This window comes from Pipra filicauda, unplaced genomic scaffold (genome assembly GCF_003945595.2).
Source record: "Pipra filicauda isolate LSUMZ 115617 unplaced genomic scaffold, ASM394559v2 scaffold159_size1710840_pilon, whole genome shotgun sequence".
Classification (NCBI taxonomy): domain Eukaryota; kingdom Metazoa; phylum Chordata; class Aves; order Passeriformes; family Pipridae; genus Pipra; species Pipra filicauda.
Genome location: NW_024104095.1, coordinates 958,860 through 978,352, shown reverse-complemented (window position 1 = coordinate 978,352; position 19,493 = coordinate 958,860). Strand labels below are relative to the sequence as shown.

Below are 19,493 nucleotides of genomic sequence, written 5' to 3'. Positions count from 1 at the left end.
TGAGGTAGAGCAGTAGTCATTTTTCCTCAGGGCAGGAAGAAAGAGCTGTGCTTCCTGGCAAGGGTAAAATGCTTTACAAAGCTTAGGGATGAAGGCAGTGGGATGTGCAGGTGCAGGAGCAAGGCTGGCTCCCTAAGAGCACAGACCAGGATACACCTTTCCTCTGCTGATCCTAATTACTGTTCAGACCTCAAAAAGCAGAGCAGAAACCCACTTGTGTCACACATCTGTGCAGAATTCCAGCACACCAGTTTCCCAAAGCAGTTCAGCAGTTATCTCCCAGCCCCGTGTGCTATCTGCCAACACTTCCCCAGGGATGATAAGCCATGTCTGGGTACACAACATCCAAAATCGAGGGGCACTCTGCCAGACTGTGCCTTGAGCAGTGCTCACTGCCCTGGGCCCTGGAGGTGCAAATGGGAATCGTTTGTTCCTTCAGTAATGGAAAAATCTTATGGCAACAACAGGTACGATCCCCCAGTGACCTCTAATAACACATGAGATGTCCCACAGTCACCCACAGCCTCTGGTTCTGAAGGGACCATACAGACACAGGGGAAACAAAGCTTGCTTTGATGAGTACTGAAAATATCTTTTGTCAATGCAATTAAGTTTAATGTCAGGAAGTCATAACTGTGTTTATCTACTCCCCATTAAACACCATCTTTGAAACCACTCCACAAACTGGATTTTTCATAACTGAAAAAAGGCAAAAAGTAATTTCATAGTATCACAGAATGGTTTGGGTTGGAAGAGACCTTAAAGCTCATCCTGTATCCTGTTCCACCCCCTGCCATGGGCAGGGACACCTTCCACTAGCCCAGGTTGCTCCAAGCCCTGTCCAACCTGGCCTGGAACACTTCCAGGGATGGGGCAGCCCCAGCTTCTCTGGGCAACCTGTGCCAGGGCCTCCCCACCCTCACAGGGAACAATTCCTTCCCAATATCCCACCTAACCCTGCCCTCTGGCAGTGGGAAGCCATTCCCCCTTGTCTTTGACTGTCTGGTTTGGAGTATGATGCAGAAAACATAAATCAGCCAAATAAGTTCTATTTCTACTTCACATTGTTAAATTTAGCTTTTGCCTACTAAAATGTTTCCACCATTATCAATGCCACTTCAAAATGATCACAGGATTATTTCCTTCCAATTTATCCAAAAGGAAAACCTCAGTTAAACCAATACACAAGTCAGACAGTGATGAATAGAATATTCTAAACTGGATTTATTGTTCCCGGACATTATGCAATACATAAACACATTAAAAGGGGGGCTAAATAACAAGCAGCCCAGTAACAGAAACAAAGCAAGTCTTTGAAATGTTTATTCTATTCTTACACATGAAAATGTCCCCAAAAGTTAAGTAGTTGTCAGTCAACATAGCAAGGATTTCAGATATAAAAAACCCCAAGCAACTGGTCAATGAGTTTGTCATAACCAAAGTGTTTGATTTTTTTTTTTTTTTTTTTTTAAATTTGTTTTTAGGCTAGAAAATAATAACCATTACCTCATGCAGTGTACAAAGGCTTTAAAATAAATCCATTAATGCAAATGAAAGACTGACTCCTGAGGCTTTAAAAAAAAAAAATCAAAAAAACCTCAAGGAGTTTCAGAAAATTAATTTCAACTAGTTTTCTTAGCACTGAAGAAACGACCTGTAACTTTCTTGCACTCTAGAAATGCATTCAGTTACCTCTTTCAATACACATATGTGCTTATAAGAAATCTAAGAGTTCTTAGATTGACTAGAGCTTCAAATGAAATTAAGTGCAAAAATGTTTTCTTAGTGTTGTCCAATTACTGAGGTAAATAGTTGGGGAGGGGGAAAAATAAAAAAAGAGGGTAGCAGGATATCACCTGCATGTACACCAGATGGAAAAGAAGGCAAATCAGAAATACATGGAAAGGGAGATGGGAGAAGGACTGAGGAAGAAATAACAGCAACGATCAACAGCTGAACTTTAAACCAAAGCCCTTGAAATCCACTCAGCAGATCACCAGTGGCTGAAATAAACCATGTTTATGAGCATGTCTGGCGAGCTGGGCTATGGGGAAGCTGGAATTGTGACAACAGTACAATAGTCACAATTCCAGCTGACTGCCTGACAATGCTGGGAATGCCAGTGCTGCTCCAAGAGCTGCACCGTGTCCCGGCCGAGCCGCACAGAGACCAAAGATCATCAAACGACGAGTTCCCGACGCCAACAACGGGGTCACAATCACAGAGCAGCAGCTTCTACAGTCAATAACAGAACATATGGCAAACAAGAGACTGAGTTAGCAAAATGTGGTATAAAAAAGTATAAAAGTTGTTTTTAAAAACTTCCTTAAAACGTCGATATAATACGATGTAGTGGAAATGCCATGAACCACAGAAGGAAAAGCCTAAGCCTTAACATTCAGGAGAGCAGCAGAACCTCTCTGGCCACATCACCCTTTCTATGGTAGAAGGGGGAGTTTTTGGTTTCTTTTGATGTTTCTACCTTAAACATGAGTTTAATCCAAAAAAACCCACATTCAACTGTACATTTTCTGAGGCTTCAGAAGGTGCCCCCCACCCCCTCCCCCTGTTTAAAAAGAAGAAAGAATTCAGGTTAGGTAGAAATGACTAAATACAAGGTCCTTTTGGAGTCCACCATCCAAGGGTGGCTACCCAGGAGTAGTCATCTCCCTCGGTCTTGATGTTTTTTTGTTTTTGTCTTTTTCTTTTTGTCCTCTGTTTTGGGTTTCAGCGCGCAGACACACGCGGACACCCCGGCGATCGCTTTGGGCAAGTCCGTTCCTTTGCACCACTTGTTCTTCTCCTTGTCATAAACCTGGACCGTCTTGGAGAAGACAGCCTCCTCCCAGCTGTACCCTCCGAGGATATAAATCTTGCCATCCCAAACTGCCACCCCCGACTCGCTGTTGGCCTGTAACAGGGGAGCCACCCTGGTCCACTGGTTGCACTGGGGGCTGTAGGACTCCACGCTCAGGATGTCGAAGCGTGCCATGGTTTCGATGTTGTCGTCGCTGCCGCCGATGGAGTAGATGTTGTCCTGCAGGGTGCACATGCTGTGCCACCCCCGGGCCGTGATCATGGGCCTCTTCTCCTCCCACACGTCGGTGCGGTAATCGTAGCACAGCAGGTTCTTCCTGTAGGGGCCGATCTGGTAATCGTGGCCTCCCGAAATGTACACGAACTCCTTGTACACGGTCCCGGCGTGGCCGTAGGTGAACCTGGCCCGGGCAAACAGAAACACTCCAGCTTTAGTACATGTGGATTTTATTGATACACAAGCATTCAGCAGGGACTGGTACTAGAGGAGCAAATAAACAGTAAGTACAAGGGAAGAATCCCTGGTCCTGGGAGTTACCCAGTAACTATCCTCATTCTCACACCTTCACCCTGCACCGCTGAGTGCCACAGCACGACAACCACTTTGAAAGCATCCTTTTCATACCAACAGAGCACTGAGGTATGACCATCACTTTTTAAGGCATCCTCTACAGTGTGTCATACAACAGAACTAACCCATCCTGCTCTAGCAGGCATGGCCTTCATTCTCACTTTCCTGCTCCAGTGCTTGGCTTGAATCAGCGGGAGGGGAAAAAATCCACATCTCAGCAAGGGTTTCTAAGACAGAAAGAGGAAATAATCATGACACCTCTCAGACTTCCCAGTAGCGATTAACCAAGAGAAACCAAGAAGAAAACTACTGTTGCCTTCCCTTTCCACAGCTTCAGGACCATGGATCACATTCCTTACCCACAGGCATTCACAGCCCGGTTCATTTGCAGTCACAATACATGTAGTGTCCTTTTCATGAGCCATCTGTCTGCTACCACTGCTGCTCTACAGATAGAAACTCCTTTGGTCACCTCAAGACAAGGCAACAGACCACAGTCAATCACAGATCAGAGTACACGTTTCAAGTAAGAGAACATGAGATGGTAGAACCAACATCACGCTGTTTCCACGAGGCACAGAGAAAATGCCTTTGATCACCTACAATAAAGCCACTACAAACCTAATTCTTCAGGCTGTTCTTAACTTCACACTGGGATATTCCTGACCAAGCCCCTCTGAGCTCTCAGAAGTGGATTGCTAAGACGAGGACAGCCTCAGCTTCTTTGAACATATCCTTCCTGCATGCTTTTTTTTCTCATTTGGGGGAAGTTGGGGTGTCAAAAGGTGCAGCTGCAGCACCAGCCACAGCAAATTGGCTCACACAAAGAGCCCAAATGATTTAATACCCATAGGGCTGCAGAGCAATGTACTCATCACACCGCACTCACGAGCCTCTGCTACCACCCTTTGTAGTCAGGCACTCAAGATAACTCAAACTGTCCAGCAGACAAACCCACGTTAGCATTACTTTTGAACCATGTCTGAACACGCTGGAACTCCATGTGGAGAGAACCTTGAGCTGCTTTTATTTCACAAGGTAATAGTTTCTCTCAGCCACACAAATGGCATCAGAACGTCTTCCACACACTCAAGTGCCAGCACTTTTGTGCCAAGGGAGAAGATGGACTAGAAAAGAAACCCCACGTTTGCCCTGAAAGCACAACACTTCTGAGACAAGCTAAAAGGTGTCATTATTCTAGATGCCTACCGAAACCTCTGAGCCCTCTGTCTGAATCAGAGATTTTAACAGGTTCCTGCTACAAGGAGGAGAAAAATCCCTGACACACTTGGGCTAACAATGCTGAGTGACCAGGACAGTCTGTTCAACTACAAGGGCTGGAGAACCAGCCCTGGAGACCTTGCAGAGGTCACTTCAGAGCTGTTCTGCTTCTTTGCCAGTCAGGGAAAAGAGAGGAAGAAAAAAAAAAAGAGAGGGCTAAGGCTCAGTTATGGACTTTATCCAAAAAGGCAACTCAGAATTTCCACAGCTCTCAATCTGCCTCACTCAGCCTGGAAGCACATAACTCACCCTGAGCACGTGCACTCAGCTTTCACACCTGCCAGCAATGCCACGGCAGGTGCAGTGCACTGAGATCTCGTCTGAGGTCTCTCCCGGACAAGAACCAGGAGTGGATGTCTCCAGTGGCTCCCACCCTGGTTGTCAGTCTGTGTTTCTCTACATACACAGGAATGGGTCTTAAAAAGTAGACTGCCAGTCTGGGGATGGGATGGACAACTTGAGCGCAGTTCATTTCAAACTGCAGGAGACTTTAAATCCACATCCAACCCACAAACTGCCTAGAGACCATGCAGTGCCCTCCACTGTGGAGGCAGGGACAGGTAACAGGGAGTTTTGAGGAATCAGAAAGAGGAGAGTGTGAGGAATTTGCATCCAACACGGAGCCTGGGGTTATTGCACTGCTGAGAGCACTCCCATCACGTTCAGCATGTGGGAAAAAAATTACTGAGTTAAGAAAGACTTGAGTGGCCTTTGGAGAAGTAGGTTAAATGTTTTCCTACACTGGAATTCTGTATATGTAAGCAAGCAATAGCCATTGTCTCTCAAGCACAGGCATGCAGCCCAGCACAAGCAGCTGCAGAAAAAGCACTGCTGCTTTTCTTTTGCCTCAGTCCAGGGAACAGCAACAGCTACACGAGTTGTTTGACAGAAACAATCAGATCTGAAGCACCAAATCGACCATCAATTTGTTCTTTCCCAGTACAGGGCAATTACCCACTGAACTGTGCTGGAGATGTTTCATTTTGCTTGAATTCTGAAAGCTCATCCAAAATAGCTCATACCCAGCTTCACTTTCATAGGAACTGCATGAAATATAATGCACAGATTAAAAAAAATCAATACGGATCCTTTCTTTAGAGAGGGCTTTTCTAAACAGGCAACAAAACAAGCACGTCAATACAGTGGGTCCAGACATCCTCCAACAGAAAGCACTGAGTGTTTTGGCAGTGCTATCTACAAGAGTGGCCAGAAAAAATCAGAGGCATTAAGGAGAAAGAAGATTTGGTTTTAACATCTGCTGGAGCTAGTTGTCGATTTTGAATGACTTACCCAAATGCAACACTGAAAAATTACAATTTCTGACCCATTCAAACACTAGAAAATTTACCATTTATTTTCTTAACCAGAAGAACACTTGGCCTAACTCAGTAAAGCTCTGGGAATCCCCTACTCCAACCAAAGTCCAGGTGAGCTGTGGTTGCTCTGAATCTCAAGGTCCACCTGTTGCAGCCCTGCGAGATTATTCATGACCCAACTGGCAGAGCAGATACCATCACTCACTAACCTGCTCCAACACAGCTCCTCACACAACTGCTTTCAGTTGTTCTGCCAAACTTTAACCCAGGGCCACTCAATTAATTTCACTGCTGTCTGCAGCAGAGCTTTTCATGGTCTGTTCAGGATGAGAACACACTGCACCGACTTCTGCTCTGCCAAACTTGTCAGCCACCGCTGCTCCCTGCCGGGCTAGAAACTATGGCAGAGACTGCTCCCAGAGAGCCTGGGAAAAGGGTGAAAAACACAGGACTCTCTGAAGAAAGGGAAAGGCATCCCACACCCAAGGACCCTAATGAGCATCAAGGCAAAATAAATTCAGTTGTAGCAGACTTGGACCAGGTCCACCCTTTAGACATCTTGGCTGAAGTTTTCCACTTAAGCATCTGCCCCGAGAGGCTGTTTTCTCCTCCAGTAAGGCAGCCTTAGTTCAGTCAAAACAGCTCAGCTCCTTCCAAGAAAGTGGTTAGGGAAAACAACGTGTTGTTTTGACCATGTAGGGTGGGAAGGAGGTGGGGGGAAGAGGAGATAAAAAAGAGCTTGCAGAGCTCTTCCTCAGAGGAGCGTGACCGGGGACAGCAACATGAACACGGGATTTGGCAGTGGTAAGAGGCATGTGTGTTCAAGGACACAAGCACCGCCTTTCCCCTGAAAATCTCCACACACATGGAAAGAAAAAAAAATAAACCCATTTTCTGGATGCTCAGAGTAGAAGCTTTAACAAACAACCTCGGAAAGTCCCATCCCACTACACAAGCTCACGCCCCAGAATGACCTCAGCGCGTGCCTGTCACTCCAGGGAAGAGTCTTCCAGGCAGTTGCTGGCTTGGAGCAGTCAGGAACACCAAGAGAGGTGCAGCAGTGCCTGCTTCTGGTGGCCACACACCCATGAGGACCAAAACACCAGCAGGTGTTCTCTTCAGAGGGAAGAAGACAGAAAAATGCAGGAAATGAGGCAGCTATGGTGGGACATGTTGCCTCGGTCTATCAGGAAGCAGAGGATTGGAGCTTCTGGTTTCCTCAACATTAAAAGTCTTACTGCTAGAATAGGGCTGGGGAAGATGTTATTTGGGTGAAACAGGAACTTAAACCTGTTTGAGGAACAAAAGCATGAGGTGAGGAGGAAAACAGAAATCAGATCAAGAGGGCATTGAAGGGAAGACTGGGGTACACGGCAGGAACTGTGGCCAGAATGCTTCTTCCACAAAATCATAGAATGGTTTGGGTTAGAAGGGACCTTAAAATTCATCTTGTTGCATGGGCAGGAACACCTTCCACTAGACCAGGTTGCTCCAAGCCCCGTTCAGCCTGGCCTGGAACACTTCCAGGGATGGGACAGCCACAGCTTCTCTGGGCAACCTGTGCCGGGGCCTCCCCACCCTCACAGGGAAGGATTTCTTTCTAATATCTAATCTAAACCTACTCCTTGTCGGTTTGAAGCCAGTCCCCCTTGTCCTGCCACTCCAGGCCCTTGTAAACCATCTCTCCATCTTTCTTGCGGGCCCCTTCAGGTACTGGGAGGCCACAATTAGGTCATCCCAAAACCTCTTTTCCAGGCTGAACCATCCCAATTCTCTCAGCCTTTCATCATAGGAGGAGTGCTCCATCCCTCTGATCATCTTGGTGGCCTCCTCTGGACTTGGTCTAACAGGTCCACTTGAAGTACCTTGAGAAAGTGCTGCCCAGACCCCTTCCAGCAGCCCCACACCAGCCAGAGCTGCTCCCTGCCGAGCTCGAGCAGTGGTCGTGTGTCACAAAGGTTCCTGTTGCCCACCTCTGTGCTGATTTTTGCCATTTGCACCCTGCATGAAGTTCTTTTTTGCCTTATTCCTTCTGTGCAGGAAAATAGTGGTTGCAAACAACACACTGCCCAGCAGGAGAGTTCTCCAGAGGGAGAAAAAGGGCTGAAAAGACCAAAGTTCCAAAGGTGACAAGAGTCCATTAAGATCTAACTAAAGACATATCAATGTGCAAGAGCAGCTACATGGAAAAGTGGGAAACTATCTAGTTCACTACACACCTGCACAAACACCTGAGCTGACACAAGTAGTATGAGAGGATGCAGAACAATTTATTTTGGATGCAGCAGTAACTTATCCCAGTCACTGTACAACCAGAATAAGAAGGGTCTCTCCCCTAAGGGGGATTTTTTGCCTCATCCAAGCAGACCAGCCAGACAATCCAATAAAAAATTAACACCCACGTGTCAAAGTTCACTTTAAGTGCTGCAGCTGCAGAATTCCCAAAGCCAACACACAGATAGCAGCAGGAACACACAAACTTTTCAGACAGCTTGCAGTCTGGGTGGGTTAAACCAACAGTGCAATCATCCCCAGGATCATTTATGAGTAAAAATATCCATACAGGATATATCTCACAGGTGACCCCAATTAACAGAATAATTTAGGACCTGAAGATACTCCCCTGCACACTGTGGTGTTGAGCCTCAACTGCTGGATCTGCCTATGTGAGCAGAAATAAAGCAGGAAAAGCACCCTGCCTGTGAAGAGCCCTCGAGCCCAGCTGTTAGCCTGGATCAGCCTCGCATTGCAGCACCTGCCCAAAATAGAATTGGGCAACAGGCTTCTGTGCCTTCACTGGCTGCCTCTGGCTCTGCAGCTCTGTAGCTGAGGGAACCAGGGAAAAAAAGCCCTGAACTCTCAAACCCAACTGCAGGAACCTGGTTTGTGATGCCACTAGGAAAGCCAGCACTGCTGCTGAAGTTGCAGGTTTCAGACAGCATGCAAACACCACCCATAGAGCCAACATTCCTGTAATTCCCACAAATGTGAAATATCCCTAAATCTGAGTAGCTGTTTGCAAACAAAACACTGTCAGACCGTTCTTATAAAGCCACTGACCCAACATTGATGCAAGACACCAGCAATGTCCTGTTTGCTGTCACCAGAAGAGCTGCAGTGCTAAAGCCTCTCAAAAGTAGAACAGCCAAGTTTTAACTCAACTGAGAGAGAGAGAGAGAGCTCACATTTGCCAGGGTTATCTACTTGCAATACAGATAAATGTGGTTTATCTGCAACAGCCCAACACAGAGAAACACCTTACAAGGAAAACCATCACACCAAGGTGACAAAGTAAGGCCAAAGAAATTATAAATACCTTTGATCAAGATATGAACAGTGCTCACACAACCTCCCTTTACCACCCTTCTTCAAATGCAGGGAATGTCTCCACACACCCCTGTTACCTGGGCAGTCCTGCTATGTAGGTCCAGGAGTCCTTCTGAGGGCTGTAGGTCTCAACTGAAGACAGTGCCCCGTTTTCATTCCTGCCACCAACAGCCACCAGCATGTCAGTGATGGCTCCCAGGTAGAAATCCACTCGCCGTTGTCTCATGGAGGCAACCTGGCAAAGCAAACAACACACTGACATCTTCCAGCATCTGGGAAGAGAGTGACTTAAGGTATATTCGTGTCTGAGGACAGGGTAGTTGCTTCTTCCCATTTATTTGGAAAGGAGAGCCACTGGTTTTGACCATTATATTCATGAAAGACTTGTTTTTCTGCAGTAGCTTGTTACACAGCATCCATTTTCCAACAAGGGGACAACGGGAAGCATCTAAGACACAGGCTACTCTATAAATAGTTGTGTTACATGGACCTCCTTCCCAAACTCTGCAAGGAACATGTTGGAATCACTCAGAACCACAACTGAGCCACCCAGGATGACTGAGTCCTACAGGAACGATGACTGGTTCCTACAGGAACCCACACAGCTGCAGGGTTTTGCAGCAGGGCTGGAAGTGAAGAACTTGTTCTAAGGGACATTTAGCTCAGAGACACTTGACAAGTGTCAGAGACATTTTCTTTTTACGTCAGACCCATTTTTTATTTAGTTGTATGTTACTGCTGCTTGAGAAAGATGAACTAAGCAATCACCTGTAAGTCCATTCCAGCATTATTCCCAGAAGGAAGCTGCAGGTGGATGCTGATTCAGGAATTCCACTGATGAGATGCCCAAATTCCAAGTGAAGCTGAGTATCTGCCCCAAACTCTTTTGCTCTTTGTGTAACTTAAGAATTCCCACAAAGGACTCAAGTAGCTGCTTTCTCAACTTAAATAACTTCAATTTCCACTGGCAAGCACTGCCATGTTGACTATTTTAACGAGCCCTGTCCTTTCACCAAAAAAAAGGAGAAAACACTCTAAACATTAAGGACTTTGAACAGAGAAATAATACAGCTTAAGTCTCACCTTTATCCACTGGTTACAGCGGGGATCATACCTATAAAGCAGATTTGACGCCGCATCCCCTCCATTGTCCCGCGAGAAGCTGCCTCCGGCTATGAAGATGAAGCCTCCCAAGACCGCAACACAGTGGTGACTCCGCCGGGCAGGGAGAGGGGTTTCTGCCACCCACTGGCCCTTCCTGGTGTCCAGGAAGCAGGTGTCATCACAGAGCTCCAGGCAGCGCTCCGACACCTCCCCGCCCACGAAGAGCAGCCGCTCCTCGCAGGTGCGCAGGGCCGTGCGCTTGGTCTGCAGCACCGGCTGCGCCGTCACGTTGTTGTGGTAGTTCACGGCCTCCTCGATGAACCCCTCGCAGTTGGCTTCTTTGGGGAGCAGGGAGCACACGGCGGGCTTGACGCGGTGCAGGAGGTCGCTCTTCGGGATCAAAGGGAAATGGATGTTGTCCAGGACCTGGTAAGCCTCGTTCTCCCGCTCCGGGTACTGGGTGAGCCACTGCAGGGCGGCCTGCAGCAAGTCGTGCTCACACTCCTGCTGCACGTTGCTGCTGTCCAGGTACTGGCACAGCTTCTGCAAGGAGATGTTCTGCAGGAAGTCCGGGGTGAAGGACAGCGTGCCGAAGTTCTGCAGGATGAAGGAGTCGATGTAGGAGTCAAGGCGCTTCAGGTTGTAGATGGAGGCCAGCTCCTGCAGGTACAGGTAGTTCTCCTCGCTGACCTCGTTCTCCAGGTACTCGCAGCAGAAGTCCACCACCTTCCAGATCTGCAGCAGGTGAGCCGTCTCCAGCACGTAGTCGATGTTGCCTCCATCCAAAGAGAGCTCGCTGCCGTACAGGAAATCCACCACAGCCTTCAGGCCAATGTAGGAGGCTCCAAAAAGCTCCACCTCCTTCTGGTGGGCCTCCCTCATGCCGATGGTGAACATGGAGTTGAAGTAGTCGCTGCACACGGCCAGGAGGTTCCGGTGGGCAGGGACTCGCTGCTCATCCACCACCAGGACGATGTCACAGAAGAGGCCTCGGTGCCTCTGCTCATTCAGGCTCTGCAGAACTAGATTGGAGTGGTCATCCCACCGGTACACCTGGAAAACACAAACAGCATCATCAGGCAGGTCAGACCTCCATCAGGCTAAATTTCAGTCTGAAATGTATTTTCCCACTAAATGGAGTCATACATGAGACAGAGAAAGCTTTTCTGTGCTGCACATTGACATTTATAAAAAATTCTGACTTGAAACAGTTGGCAAGCAACGGAGTACGAGCTGGAGCTCCTCACCTTCGCTTTGAAAGGCCTGTAGAGACTTTGACTGCTTCCTACTCCACTTTTTTTATAATATTCTCCTCCCTCCCCCACAATGCTGCATTGAACCCCCCTCCCTGATGAGTTATACAGGCATGATTTTCTGAAACTCTTCCACTCATTGTCTCTGAGACATCTTGCTGACATTTCCTTTCTTCCTTGTCCCTCAAATGACTCCTTACAGAGTTCCCTCAGCTAAGCTACTCACTAAACATTTGGAGTGGGAGAGACACATGCAGCAGTACTCTGAATTTTCATTCTGCCCGTGTATTGTTTGGGTTGGTGTGTGCTTGACAGCTACCCCCTCTTAAATCTTTCCAGAACTCTGCATTTCTAAGCTTGCTAGGAAAAAAATCCCCCTCTTTCTTTCCATATTATTCCAGGCACACGCACTGCACTCAGAAGCAATAGCTGTTTATTTATGTGCAAAGCCACACATGTGGATAACTCATTCCCACAAGAATTCTGCTTGCTTCCAGAAGCTGAGGTAGATTTGTTTTAATGAACATGACTAGATATTTTTCTTTTAAAGAAAGGAGAAAATGCCTTCAGAACACATCCATTAAGTGCCCTCTTGGGATCCCTCTGGTCCAGACATTATTCCCATCAGCTCTGGATGTGCCACAGAGCTTTTTAGGCAACCAGCATTTGTCTCTTTCTCTCTTTCTCAGCCTTAAGATGAACTAAAATGGAAACATTTTATCCCTCAAATGTCCTGCAGAACACAAAGGGGCTGGTCACCCCAGCATGTCAAGTGCTGTTACTTTTAGGACCATCCTTTGGAGGAATTAAATGCTTCAGTTACCTTTTGACCTCTCTTAATAAAAGCCAGGTTAAGTTAAATGCAAATACATAACTTTAATTACCAAATCCAAACTAGGCAGAGTTGCAGAGCCTGTAAGAACATGTAGGAGAAATGAAAGGAGGTGGAATGGAAGCACATCCTTGTATCCAACCTAAGTCAGCTCTGAACAGTCCTGGCTGCAGGGTCCTGGGTCTTGCCCAGTCCTACACCCTCAGGCTGCATTCCCAGAGGTGACACCCTGAAAAGGTGTCTCAGTCCACATCCACATTGAACACAGTCCCACAGGTGACCTGAGGTCTCTTCAAGCCTCCCAGGCATTCCACCTTTCCTCCACCAAACTGTTGCTTCTCCTAGAAATCCTAATTATATCTGTGGCTCTCCTGGTTTTCCAAGCGGAAAGCACATGATCACTGCTGTCTGTCTAGGCCATTCACAGGTTGGCTAAATCATGGTGAGACCCTCTCTACACAGCTGGATAGAAAAGACTGGAGTCCTAGAGCCAAGGGGTCTTTCTGAGACCCAAATTAACAACCAAATGTGCTGCTCTTAGCGTGGCATCCCAGTGGTTTCTCTGTATTTCCTTATGTTCTTTTCTAAACAATGGAGTCCCAGCTGCCAAAAATCCTGCTGTTGGAGTGACTCTGGGCATGCAAGTGTGCAGAGTTAAACCAATCTAAGCAAAGAGGCTTCAATAATTATAAGTTTTCTGGGTCAAAACTCTTCAATTTGCTGTATACTCATCATATCTCTGAACTTAAAAAGGGATCTATGGCATGGACAACAAAGTAGCTTCCGCTGAGGAATAAAACTGCCAGGGATCTGTAACAAGAAAAAAATATAGGTTTAAGGACTGTAAAGTTTTTTATTTGTTTTTCTGAGGCTGAGAAAAGCTGGTATTGTACAGGAGTCCAAGCAGAAACTGGAGGATGGAGAAGGTAGGAGGAAGAATAAATATGGCAGAGGATAAACCACACTTCTGTGGCAACTGTGATCAAGGACAGTGGGTGAACAGACAAGAAGTAACAACTTGCAGCCCCCTCTCCCGAATCTGACTCATGGGGACAGTTATTGGATTGAACCAAAACCATATTCCCTCTCATCCCTGGAAACTGGCTGATCATTTCCCTCTAATATTCTGTAATACCACCATCACGCCTAACAAGATTACACCAGAATATAAGATTTGCCAGAGATCCCTATTTACGGAGCTGGATGTTGAGTCAGCAGCATAATCCTGACCGCAAATACTCCCGACAACTTGTGCTCCTGAAATCCTTGTTGCCACGTAGAACTGCTGCTCCTTCAGAAATCAGGCATGGAACCATCACCCCCGGCACTGGATGGACTCGAATACATTAACATATTTGAGCCACTTAGCAAGTCCATTCAGGGAGCAACTTACAGGAGCTGAGAGCTGCACATTCCAAAACCAAGACTAATTTTACACTTAACGTGAACATCTCTCTCAAGCTATTTATATTCTCTAGAACAGCTTTAGCATTATCTAGTAATTCTAAGTTTAACAGATAGTGACAGCTGCTGTCTAAGCAAGAAAATAAAACAATGCTGTCAAGCTAATTAATTTTTAATGTGATGAATTATCATTACATTCAGACTAAACCATTTAAGTGACAGACAGGATCAGCACTCAGGGAAAGATTATGTTGGTAGGGATGCATTTAAAAATTAGTCCAATTTATCTTTTATCAATTGTATTAGAGCAGTATTTTAACTTCTTTTGGATTCAAAGATCTAATTTCTCTCAGACTCTTAATGCAGTACTGCTGCTCATCAGTGGTGCAAAAGAAAATGAGATCTGGCTCATTCAACTTTGATAAGACAGACACAGGCACTGAAAAGTTTCTCTTTTCCGGATGTTTTTGGCAGCACAAAGTCCTTGCTCTGAAGCTCCTGTTATCCAGAGCTTGCACTGCAACAGAAAAGCAGCTTGCACTGGTATGAAACACAGTGAACACGGGAATTACAGCTGATATTACCATCTGATAAATCACCCTGATGACCTGCATAAAGAGCTGCCTAAGATGGATTTCCGAGAATTCACAAATAAAAACAATGTATGTGTGCAGACAGATTTGATACAAAGAAAACTGACATCACAAGCCTAAGAAATGACCACCAATTCCATGAGCTCACTGTTTGCAGAATCAAGGCTCCCATCACGTACAAAATTGAGACTGAACCTAAGGAGCAATCTCAGCTTTGCTTCTCTAACAAGCTTGGATTTTACGAGATGGATCAGTACAAAAATTACAAAAATTCCCCAAATAAACACATCACATTTAATGACTGAATTTTTGGTACAGAGAAACTACTGTGCTGCAATGATGTGGGTTTCTAAGCTATGAGTCACGATGAGCAGATGCCCATTTGCTGCTGCTGCTTTTTTTTTTTGCTTTTTTTTTTTTTTTTCAGTTACTAGGCAGCAACTTCTTCCACCAAAAATATTTGAGCAGGTAAACCACCGCTTCCATACCTCTTTTTAAAAGCTCAGAATATTCACATTCCTCCAAAAATCAGCCCATCCAAAGGAGACCCTCTACCTCCCCACCCACCCCCTGCCCCTCCTTGTTGTTACTGCAACCGGAATTTTTTGGTAGCAACACAAATCGTACGAACCTTTGAGGATTCGCTGATCTTGTGCGGGCGGCAGATCCTGCTCTGCCGGGTTCCCTCCATGACCGGCCGAGCCGCAGCACTCCTGCAACAAAGGCACAGGAGATGTTACCACTGTATCAGCCCCTTCAGACCGCTAAAAAAAACTCTCCGTTTTGTGCCGAATTACGAGACCGGCGCGTTCTAATCTGCAGCTTGGGGATGCCCGAGTTTAAAAATTACGGTTTTTTCGCCCCTTGATGCTGCTCCCCGGTGCTGTCAGAGGTCGGTGGTGTCAACAAGTTGGGCGTGCGGCGGGTCCAGCCCAGCCCAGCCCAGCCCAGCCCAGCCCAGCGCGGTGTTAGCGAGGCCGGTCCGTACTCACCGCTGGTGCCCGGGGCCGGCCGGAGCTCCCCGGGCCGCGCTGACCGACCGGCCCCGGCCCCGCTCCGGCGGCTACATCGGCTGGGGGGGAGGAAAATCCGGGCGGAAAAAAAAAAAAGCGGGGAAAACAAAGCAGGGATAAATTCCAGCAGGCGGAGGCTCCCTCGCCCCGGGCCCGGGGCAGGAAATGCCGGCGGGGCGGGACCGGAGCGGGGCCGGGAGGAGCGGGGGAGGCTCCGGGGCGGGGCGGGGGAGGTGCCGGGGACCCGCGGGAGGGGATGCGCTGCGGGCCGAGGGATGCGCGGACAGGGCACCCAGGGGCTGTTCCCTGCCCTGGGAAGGGGGATGCATGGATCGCACATCCTGGGGCTGTTCCTTGCCCTGGGAAAGGGGATGCATGGATCGCACATCCTGGGGCTGTTCCTTGCCCTGGGAAAGGGGATGCGCGGACAGGACATCCCGGGGCTGTTCCTTTCCCTGGGAAGGGGGATGCACGGATCGCACATCCTGGGGCTGTTCCTTGCCCTGGGAAAGGGGATGCATGGATTGCACATCCTGAGGCTGTTCCTTGCCCTGGGAAGGGGGTGCGCGGATCGCACATCCCGAGGCTGTTCCCTGCCTGCAAGGCGAGGCACAGGTACCCGTAACGGGGCGGCCGAGGGTACCCGTGCCAGGGGCACTTGCTGCGGGGAGCAAATGTGCGTTTGTACAGCGCTGATGAGCTCTGCGGTGGGTGTGGGGGTGTGCAGTGAGGTGCAGCGAGAAGCCCCATTGCCATCTCCTCTTGCTTACCTGGCCATGAAACTGCCTGACCTCGAAAACGCACCTCCCCAGCAGCATGTGCTGCTGGGGGGCTTTTCCTTGCTGCTTAGGCCCAGAAGGCTTAAAAATGAATAAAAAACGCCTTGGTAAACATCAGGCTGCTCCTGTCTCAGAGGTGAAGTAAGAAGCAAAGACACTGTACTCAGACCTGCCTGGTCCCGTTTCAGTGCAGTGGTGCCCAACACAACACTACAAGTGAAAAAGCCCTTTGCCAGCTCGGCACTCCTGGGTATCATCCAGAGGTTATTGCCAGCAGAAGGCTGTGTGTGTCCAGGCTCTGTGTGCTGTCACCAAGGGCAGCTCAGCTTGGACACGTGTCCCAGGTGGTGACGGGGCAGCTGTTGCTGGCAGAAGATGATGTGTATGGAGTGTTAGAACAGGGGAGTGTGCCAGGGCTGCCTGGGTGTCAGCACCTCCACCTGCCCTGGCCTCATCCCACCTCCACTGCAGGTACCAGGCAGCTCTGCCTGTTCCTCAGACACCCCCAAGGAACCAGAAGTGATGATGGGCTTCTACTCATCTAATTGATTATTGAGTCTGAACATGAGAAGCATTTTCTCCGCTTCTGTAGCCCTTCTGACCGTGGGGACCCAGGCTAAGAACCCTCAACACCTCGACTGTCTGAGTAAAATCCTTCTTGCTTGATAACCCTAATGCTGTGATCCATAAATTGTAAACCCTAATGCTGACCATGATCCGAAAATTCACATCAGCCTCTTCCTGACAGAGGGTATTATTCTCTCCATTAATTTCTCTGCTCCTGCACAGAAAAGACACAGATGGAGAAGCAGGACTGGGGACAGACAGATAGAAAGATCAGAAAAGAAGCAAAAAGGGGAGATGGCAAAGAGCCAAGAGTGCAAGGCACTAGCAGAGGTGCACTTTAGGATAAAGATAAGACTCCTGGGAACCCTTGGCTGTGCAGAACCACCCTGTTTGCTCAGCTGCCTCCAAGTATTCTGAACTTCATTATACAGCCTAGACAGTTGAAGGTCAGTCCTCCAGATTCACAAGACTTCATGCCTGCTGGAGATGTTTTTTTTAGGAAGTCCGTAAGTCCTCACTTTCTCTGTTGTCTGTATTTCCTCTCTGAGGGCTCCTGTGCGATGGACAGATGCTTCTGCCAGGCCAGTGACATCTTCCTGCACAGATGAAAAGACCTATGTGTTGGAGGTATCAAAATTCCCATATGACAAGCAAATCAGAGCTCACCAAAGCCAGAAATGTAGGTAATTTCCCCTTTCCAGTTACTGCCTGACGAAACTCAGCACAGTATTTATTTCTCCATGCCTTAAAAGAAAAAAATCCATGAAAAAGTGTCAAAGATAGGGAAGAGAAACAAAGAGAAGAGGTTTGGTCCCACAAGGAAGATGTGTATTTTTCTAAGGTTTGAGTCTGGCACTGAAAAGCGTGAGGCACAAAGTCCCCAGTGAAGAGAATTCAAATGCTCCAGTCACTGGGTCACAGAGACCTGCACGAGGGTGAGGTTTTCTCCTCCTCAGGGGAATGACATTGGAGTCACCCACCTCTGCTCCGGGAAACATCAGGAGCTGAGGATCAAGCCTGAAGGGAACAAGGACAACCAGCAGCCGTTACAGGTATAAACAGCAGCAAGTGCCAATGGATGATAAATGCAGACTACAAAAAACATGTTTAGGAGCAGATAATAGCCAGCATAAAGGCTTGTAAAAAAATGAAAGTGTTCCTAAAAACAGTTCCAAAAGAAGATCAATATAAAGTCAGAACTATTAATGTGTGATTATATTATCATCTAGAGCCTGCAGCCTACAGATACTGAGTGTGATTCACCCAGTGTCCTACACTTGTACTGACTTCAGAGATATTTCTCTCTTCCCTATGACCTCATCCACATCAGAGAGGCACTGCAGCAATTCATGTGTTTTGGCCCTGGTGCTCCAGGAGCCTCACGTCATCCAGGGGCTGGAATGGAGCTGGAAGAAGCTGCGTGCAGGACTGTGGCACTAAAGGGTGTCTGACAGTCAGTGCCTGCTCTGGAGATCTTGTCCCCTGAGATGTCTGACAACAATCAGTAATTGTGTGGTAATGAGGTTTCTCACTGCTCAGCCTTCACATTGAAAACGCTGATGTGAAATAAACAATGAACATCCCCTGCAAACTTTAAGAGAAACAAACTGTGATGCTTCTTTATCATGGAACGTAGTTTTTATTGAATTTGCAAATCCGGACCCCCAGGTTTAGGGTTAGAAGCCCACTAACACGCCCAAGGGCTGGTTTGTAAAACTCCGGTCCTTGGGCACAACATCATCTGGTGATGTTTATTTCCAGCCGAGTTCAGCAAAGCAAAGCCCTGTCTCTATTCCTGCGGGACTGAAGCGCAGCCTTAAGGCAACGCTTCCGCCTGACAGCTCGCATTTCCCAGGAGCGCAGTGACTCGGGGAGATGCGGGAATGTTCATGGGCAGCGCTGGGAGCCCGGCAGGGGGAGATCGCTGCATTGAAACGGGCTGAACACACTGACACACAGAGACATGGACACACCGACACACACACACAGACATGAACACAGACACACAGGGACACACACAGACACACAGACCCAGCGCCCGCGCACACCCCTGACCCAGCAGCGGGGTGTCCCCACGCCGAGTCACCCCCCCAGGCCCCGTTTGAGGCCGGGGACACCCGCAGGGACTGAGCCGGGGCTGTTCCCCGCTCCCCCGCGGCGGTGCGGGGATGCTCGGGATGCTCGGCCCGGCGGTCCCCGCTGCTCTGCGGCCCCGGCGCGGCCCCCATCGCTCAGCCTCGGCCCGGAGCCGCCCCCGCCCGCCGCCCCCTCGCCCCCCGCTCACCTGCCCCGCTCTGCGCTACCTCCCGAGCGCCCGGCCCGGCTCCGCCGCCGGCGGCTGCTCCATCCCGGGCGCCGCCTCTGCCTCCTTCCTCCTCCCGTCCGTCAGGGGCTGGGAAAGCATCGGGGGGCTGGAAAACCGGCGGCGGCCGCAGAAGGCATCCCTGCGGCGGGTCGGGCCCCTCCGGCGGCGCCCCCCGTGCCCGGGCTCTATTGCATCACCGCGATCCCCCCGCGCCGGGGCCGGGCCGGGCCGGGCGGGGCTGGGGGGGCAGGGGCAGGACCAGCCGAGCCATTGGCGGCGGCGGCGGCGGAGGCGGGACGGCCTCGGGAGCGGGGCTCGGCTCGGCTGGGCT

The 19,493-nt window shown here is 48.8% G+C and overlaps 1 protein-coding gene and 1 long non-coding RNA gene across 3 annotated transcripts; one reads left to right on the top strand and one right to left on the bottom strand.

The window, feature by feature from the left end:
- Nucleotides 1-1,200: 1,200 nt before the first annotated feature.
- KLHL36 (kelch like family member 36) lies at nucleotides 1,201-19,439 on the bottom strand. Of its 2 annotated transcripts, none has more exons than XM_027725178.2 (5): nucleotides 19,142-19,439; nucleotides 15,130-15,211; nucleotides 10,396-11,469; nucleotides 9,390-9,547; nucleotides 1,201-3,218 (listed from the first exon to the last, which is right to left on the bottom strand). In XM_027725178.2, the coding sequence occupies exons 2-5, from the start codon at nucleotides 15,187-15,189 to the stop codon at nucleotides 2,663-2,665; spliced, it is 1,848 nt and encodes a 615-aa protein (XP_027580979.1). In that variant the 5' UTR covers nucleotides 15,190-15,211; nucleotides 19,142-19,439; the 3' UTR covers nucleotides 1,201-2,662. The 2 variants fall into 2 exon arrangements, with proteins under 2 accessions (XP_027580979.1, XP_027580980.1); XM_027725179.2 differs by lacking the exon at nucleotides 19,142-19,439 and adding an exon at nucleotides 15,491-15,530.
- On the top strand, nucleotides 11,356-14,858 carry LOC120322840. The gene is made up of 3 exons (XR_005562777.1): nucleotides 11,356-12,174; nucleotides 13,372-13,427; nucleotides 14,380-14,858. It is a non-coding gene; the product is annotated as an uncharacterized LOC120322840 (long non-coding RNA).
- Nucleotides 19,440-19,493: the final 54 nt, after the last annotated feature.